This window comes from Ascaphus truei, chromosome 7 (genome assembly GCF_040206685.1).
Source record: "Ascaphus truei isolate aAscTru1 chromosome 7, aAscTru1.hap1, whole genome shotgun sequence".
In the NCBI taxonomy this organism is placed as follows: Eukaryota; Metazoa; Chordata; class Amphibia; order Anura; family Ascaphidae; genus Ascaphus; species Ascaphus truei.
The window spans coordinates 66,871,130-66,878,175 of record NC_134489.1 but is presented as its reverse complement, the minus strand read 5'-3'; the positions used below and the strand labels follow the sequence as shown (position 1 = coordinate 66,878,175).

General features: G+C 38.1%; 1 protein-coding gene across 5 annotated transcripts in view; it reads left to right on the top strand.

Annotated features, from left to right (window-relative positions):
• The first annotated feature begins 267 nt into the window (after positions 1-267).
• The window catches only part of PPP1R1C (protein phosphatase 1 regulatory inhibitor subunit 1C), a 50,605-nt gene continuing 43,826 nt past the window's right edge, over positions 268-7,046 (top strand). For 2 of the 5 annotated variants that reach the window (XM_075606772.1, XM_075606768.1), the window contains exons 1-2: positions 276-635; positions 5,059-5,119. In XM_075606772.1, coding sequence (XP_075462887.1) covers positions 387-635; positions 5,059-5,119 — 310 coding nt within the window. In that variant the 5' untranslated portion in view covers positions 276-386. Of the gene's footprint in view, positions 636-5,058; positions 5,120-7,046 lie in introns of all 5 variants that reach the window. The other 3 variants (XM_075606770.1, XM_075606771.1, XM_075606769.1) reach the window with 3 other exon arrangements.

Below are 7,046 nucleotides of genomic sequence, written 5' to 3'. Positions count from 1 at the left end.
CAATACACCCGGGTATACCCGAATTCGTGGGACTAGCCGAGCTCGAATAAAGTGTGTCGCCAGTGTAGCCACATGGCTAATCCTCCTCACTTTCTGATTTTGTCATTATCAAATATTAATGGTCCATCAGCAATACTCAAAGGGAGCTTATATTGCATTTTGAGAAGCCGGTTAGTAATGCACAGTGGATATATACCCTTTTTCAAATCCCAGGGCACCAGGCCATTCAAGACTTGCATTGCATTTTCAATTAGGCTCTGAGTGAATCCTTGGCATGTGCAGAAGCAAAACTGGTACACAATTAGCTTATTGTTCCTTTCAGCTTTGTGCGGAGAGGATCTAAAGGACTGAAGGAAAAAAAAAGCCAGCTTCAAACACTGCTGTTGATGTGGAATAAGGGAGTTGCTCAGTTCATGCAGCTACACTTGCTAACACGGAAATTACAGCTATTATCAAGTAGCACTCAGACACTTGAAGGCGTGTGCCAGAGGCTAGTCACTGGAACTGCTCCTCTTTTCCTGAAGTCTTTTTTTTCCACTTGCAATCTGCACAAAATGGAACCCAATAGTCCCAAAAAGATACAATTTGCAGTTCCATTATTTCAGAGTCAGTTGGATCCAGAGGCAGCAGAACAGGTAAAATCTATTATTATTTTAATATCTACAATATAAAGATGATCATGACTCACACATTGATATTACCCTAGTGACTTTATTTTGTAATTGTATACTTTAAGATTATTAAATGATTATATTGGCCTAAATTTAACGGATTAAGCATGTTTATTTCTGTCATTTTTATGACATGCCCGAACCTCAAGAAATGATTTTTATGGACTCTGTAGAAATACAGAATCTACATATTTTCTAATGTCAAACAATAAATGTAATGCATTTTAATATTATATAGGAGCTATTAGGCAATATTGATTACATTGTTGCAATTGGCATTTTTGCATGATGCAGTTCACGTAGGGTATTAAAATGTATCAATAATATTCAGTGTACAAGTCCACTATGGGCAGTTTCCTTGTCTGCGATGATGCAATACTTTCAGGTAATAAAGAAAAAAACATTCATAAATGAAAAAAAATCATAGATCTTAAATTTGATGTTAATTTTCCCACATTACTACAGTATTTATAAAATGTGAATCATTTTTTTTATATAACATATTTGAAACATTTTATATTAAATCATGCTAAACAGATTTAAAAAATGTCATTTGTGTGTGTGTGTGTGTGTGTGTGTGTATATGTATATGATTCAGCTTTTTTCTTCAATCAAACGCAAGAAAAACTAAATGAGATCTTCAACACTGACATCAGCATTTTTTGATTACCGATTGGTCTATACTGTACAAGACTGAAATATTTTGTTCTTCTGTGGTGCAGACTATTTATGCCACACAATGCAATACATTTTTGCTCTGAAGAGATGGCGATCTAATTCTGGTGCCACTGGGATATAAACTGACTTGCCCAAGGTCAGAACGCACTGGCAGTGAGTCTACACTATAATTTTGTAAGATACCCAAACCGGATCCCTGAATTCTCAAGAATTATAAAATTATTGCTAGCATTTTATATCTGACCAATGCCTTACAAGTGTGATGACTGATAATTGAAAAATGTGGAATGAAAAGTACAGTACATGCAGCTTCTAACTATTTTCAGATTATATTTATTTGAGGTAGTGAATGTGAAGGAACAAATAGTCGGTTCAATTCTGGTTAATGTGTGATGTAATGTCTGTGATGATATTTTTCTTTGACATAAAAAGTGAATACTATCTTAAAACATCTTAATAAAATGCAAAGATTATCATTTTATAGGGCCCTGTTTGGGGACTGAAACATTATTTTTTTTGTGCCCTGCGGTTTACAAATATCTACTTATCTACTTATCTACTTGACTTACCTGAGTGCTGCCCTTTGATTTAGTTTTTTAACGGTATCGTATATTTATCTATTGTTTTGGGGATCTGCACCTACCTGCATGACTTGCCAGTTGTCTCACACTAATATGAATATATATATATATATATATATATATATATATACATATATATATATATATAATCTCAATTCCATGATGCTAAAATGGCATGCCAATATCAAATTGCTGACACAAAACTTCTAAGTGACACTTTGTATTTGCTTTTCAATTTTTAGCAACCCACTTGTACTATAATAATGTTTTAGTTGACAATTGAAAGCAGTTTAGCACTGTGATTCTTTAAGCGCAGCAACAAATTTTTTTCTTAACCTCTGATGCATGACTTGGGCTGATAAAAGATCCAACATGCATTATGTGACATGAAGAAAGCTTTGGAGCTTATTCTTTTGCTACAGTACACAGTATTGAGAAACCAACTCCATGTCATCTCGAGATTATAGTGTAATGCATGTTTTCTATGTCTAAACCAGTGTTTCCCAACTCCAGTCCTCAGGGAACCCCAACAGGTCAGGTCTTAAGGATATCCCTGCTCCAGCACAGGTGGCTTGGTCAAAATGACTGAGCCACTGATTGACCCACCTGTGCTGGAGCAGGGATATCCTTAAGACCTGACCTGTTGGGGTTCTCTGAGGACTGGAGTTGGGAAACACTGGTCTAAACCAACTACATATGAGTTAGTTAAAATCCTGCATTTCTATGGAAAAATAGGTTCACAACTAGACACATGATGACTTGAGATGGGCAATTTTTTTTCAGATTTGCATCCACCTCCTGAGGTGCACGGATTTCTGCGGATCAGTCGTGCGAGTGCTTGACTTTCGATTTTGAGTGTCTCCAGTTGTATATATATGCCCTCAAAAATTAGGGAGACATGAGTGTGCTGATAAAAAAGCACACCTGACGTACCCAGCTGTGAGATATGCTAGAGGCTATGCCACATATATTCAAATGATTCCAACCCCACACTTCCTAATGTAATTTGCATACTAACTATATAGAGTTAATAAGCTTTAGGCTGAAATGGTGCATGACCAAACAGCTAGAACCCACAACCACTGCTTTTCTAGGCCACCGCTCTCACAGTGTGAGCTAAATCAGCTGATGGCTAGCAGTGTACCACTGTACTACTAGCATACCTCCAAGGGATATCTAATTTTTTGAGCGTAACCTTGAATGGACTTCAAGCCCAAAGTAATAATATGTACTGAGGGCTATGAGTTACTGAGGCCCAGTGAGATTAAAATACAGGTTTTCTGACACACAAGTAAAAACAAGTTGAAGCACAGCAAATAAAGCAGATGCAGAGAGAAAGTAATATAACAAAGTGACCTAGAGATTTGAGTTAGTAGTACTTCTAATCTTATGAAGAATAAAGACAGTGGTCAATATATACTAAGCAATGTTCTGGCATAAGACACATTCGATGCTGGCCATGGTGTCTTCCCGTGCCAGAAGGTGTCGCACAGCAAAATATTGCTTATTATATATGCTTCCCTATCCCAGAAGAGGGTAAAGTGTTTTGTACAGGTATGAGCACACAACGAGAAGTAGAGCTCAAAACTAAGTATACTGTCAGTGGTGCTAGACATTAGCTGGTTTGCTCACACTACTAGAGCTGTTGTCCTGAAAAACTGAGGTCGTGTGGGTTCAACTTCTTACCCTGTTGGGTCTGATACCATAATACATTCCTCACAAGGTGCCTTAGACTTGTCAACTCAATAACACACTGTGTGCTGTGGGAAGCAAGCAGAATCGCTTCCTGCAGTTTATAGGGTTTCATTTATTTTAAAATAAAGTATTTCAATTCAGTATTTGTCTGGCACTCTGGCAAATGGCACAGTGAATATTGTTGTCCCTGTTCTGTTATACCGTAGACACTTTTGTGCATATCCAATATGTGGCACCAAAATATGTTCTCATACCTGTAGTAGCTCCCTCCCCCTGGCTTCCTTTAAAAGCAGACCACTTCCACTTCTGGTTGACACTTTCATGTTCTTTGTGGAGCACACCTGAGATACCTGTGAGATATACTAATAGTTAGATTATCTCCACATAATACATGTGTGGGCAGTGAGTCGCTCAAAAGTATGATGTGACAATGATGCTACCAATCAGTTGGTTTAGCTCACACAGCTAGGGCTGTGGCCTAGAAAATCAATGGTTTGTTCTAGTCTTGTTGGGTCTGACACCATTCCAGTCATTAGGTTGGTGCCTTAGGCTTATCAACTGTATCTAGTTTGTATGGAAATCCTTTTAGGAAGTGTGGGCTGGGACTAATTTAAATATAATTTTCTTATCCATTAGCATTGTCCAAGCCAAGTACCTCAGGTGTGCTCCTTTTTCAGCACAGGCATGTCTTGCTAATTTATTTGGAGGGACGTTTGAGGGGATATATATGGAACTGGAGATATTACTACTGTAAATTGGAAGTCTCTCTATCAATCCCTCCATCCGAGTGCATATTTTTTAGAATCTAGCAACGGATTTCGGATTCAATATGACATACGAGTTTGGATTCTTAAAAACCCACCCAGATTGTATTCAATGATGGATTTGAATGAATCTGCTCGACTTTTGTAGTACCCAATTCGCAGACGGATTTTGTCTAAACAATCTGCGGAATTCCGGTAAACGGATTTGCACTGATTCACCCATCTCTAATGATGGCATGAAGTTAGGTTTACAATACCGTGTTCAATAGGAAATACATGTTATATAAAATTGGTCTTTTATGTATTTACCCTGAATGCTTGTGACAATATGTTTCATAGCAACTCACTGTTCCAAATTGCGGTGCAAATCTTAGGCACCCAGTGTCAATGTACATTTGGCTAACGATAAATGGGGATATGTAGCAAAGTCTCTCGGCTATAAAAATATGGCAGAAGTAGGAAAGGAAACAAACATATAAATCAAAGATAAAAATCCAGTTGTGTCATCTGGGACATTTTTCTTTAATATAGCTAAAGCAGATTTTGTGTTCCAGTTTTACAGCAGTGAAACTTCAGTAAATAAAACCAAAGTGTGGTCTATTTTTCATTATTTAGTGAATATAAGATAACTGCCATTACCTGAGGTTTATGCCCTTTTGTTTTGTACAGATTAGAAAGAGAAGGCCCACACCAGCATCATTGGTTATTTTGAATGACCACTCATCTCCAGGTTAGTATTCATTGCTATAATGTTGTGCCAAAACAACGCAGCCTATTAACCAATAAGACCTACATTAATACTGTAGATATGATGCAGTTCTGCTATTCCACCTCTCATATTAGAGGGGAAGTCCTTCTTGGCTATGGAAACATTTTATAAACTCAAAAAAGTAAGTCGGTTTCTTAATCAAATGTAATTGGTTATTGCAAACGCTTCATTTTATTTGTTTGATTGGAACTTGAGATTTGCTGTTTACAATAGAGACCTTGAAAAGAACACATCTCAATTGTTTTCTTCACTCTGGACCTACCAAGTCGGACAGGGCAGGTCCTGCTCAGCACGAAAGGATATGACATAAAATAGTGCTAAAGAAAAATGGAAGGACTATGGGTCCTGGCCCCCCTAAGCGATTCCACCTACCAGTGTCAGAAGACACCTTGGGGGCCCATTTACGGGAATGGGCTGTAAGGTCTCTTATGGAATAAGACCGCTTAGTAAATATAGTCTATACGTTTAAAATTAATTACAAAATTTGCATTATTATAATATATTAAATATCTTACATGATTTATCAATTTAAATATACCAGATATATTTTTTTGAAAACTATTTTTAAAGGTTTATTAAATCAAATTAAATAGTTTTATTTGGGATTGCTGTGTCTATAATAATCTAGCCCTTGCATTTGGCGAAGCTTTTCAATATGATACTTAGGGATTCCATGAAAACCATAAAATTATTCGTAATATGCAGTTGCACTCAGCGATAACCTGAAACAAAAGGATTTCAAAAGCTTGGACATAGCATTCACGTCCAATAAGCCCACAACTCAAGAAAAAATAAATCAGTCCAAAAATATATCAGTGATCAGTATCACAATAATCCTCACTCAATTTCGTTTCTAAAAGTTTCTGATAAATTTATAAATTGGTCAGTAAAAAAAACCTGACAACTGCAGAGCTAATGGCTGTGATTATGATAATCCATTAGACATTTCCTATGTCATACATCTGCTGTTACAGAAAATTAGGATTTATTATGTATTTTAGCCTGTCTGAGACTTCTAGTGTCATAAATTACAGTGTCATAAACTAAAGAAATCTGTATTCAGAATCTGGAGAAAATGTCAATCATTTTATTTTAGTTTTCATTTTGTATAGCTTCTACAATGTGCATTGGCTGAAGGAGTGGCTCAGTGAGTAAAGGCACTATCTCTGAATACAATGACACTGACTTTGAAGCAGGGAAGCTTGGTTCAGTTTCCATTGCCAGATTAGGCCTCACCTCCATCCCCACTGCTCGCGGCTGTGCACTACAGCATGTGCGGCATGAACAAGATACGTCCCTCTATGGGCCAGTCACTGCCTGCGCGCACATGCGGAAAGCGCGATGTGCGACCATCTTTGCCAAAAGACAAGAAATGTGTCTTTTGGCGCAGCGGGCGAGCACTGGCTACGCCACGGTGGTGGCTCAGCCAATGAGGGCGAACCAGCTAAGTGACGTCATGGCCACGCCCCCACCACGCCCCTGCCAAAAATCTTGTATTTGCTCCTCATGCTCTTCTCTGGACGCGCGTCCCATCGCGACCCTAGGACCGCAGAACGCAGCTTAAACTGGTGCACGCATGCGCGCACGCAGTGACTGGGGCCATAGCCTTAGATAAGTCACGTTATCTCTCTGTGCCTGAGGCGCCAAAGATAGATTTTAAGTTTTTCCCTGCAGGGACTGTGCCTGGAAAATTATAAGTACAGTCCTGTGTATTAGGCACTAGAGAAGTGTCAATGTGTGAAAATTCAATCCGCGGGGTTCCCCTGAATTTTCAAAGGAAATTCAAACTGCACATTAACGTTTGATGCCGGTTTGAACGTTAAGACATTTGAGTGGAGATTGCAATCCGCTTGAATTTTTTACAATCCATGGACCGTTTTTAAACCAA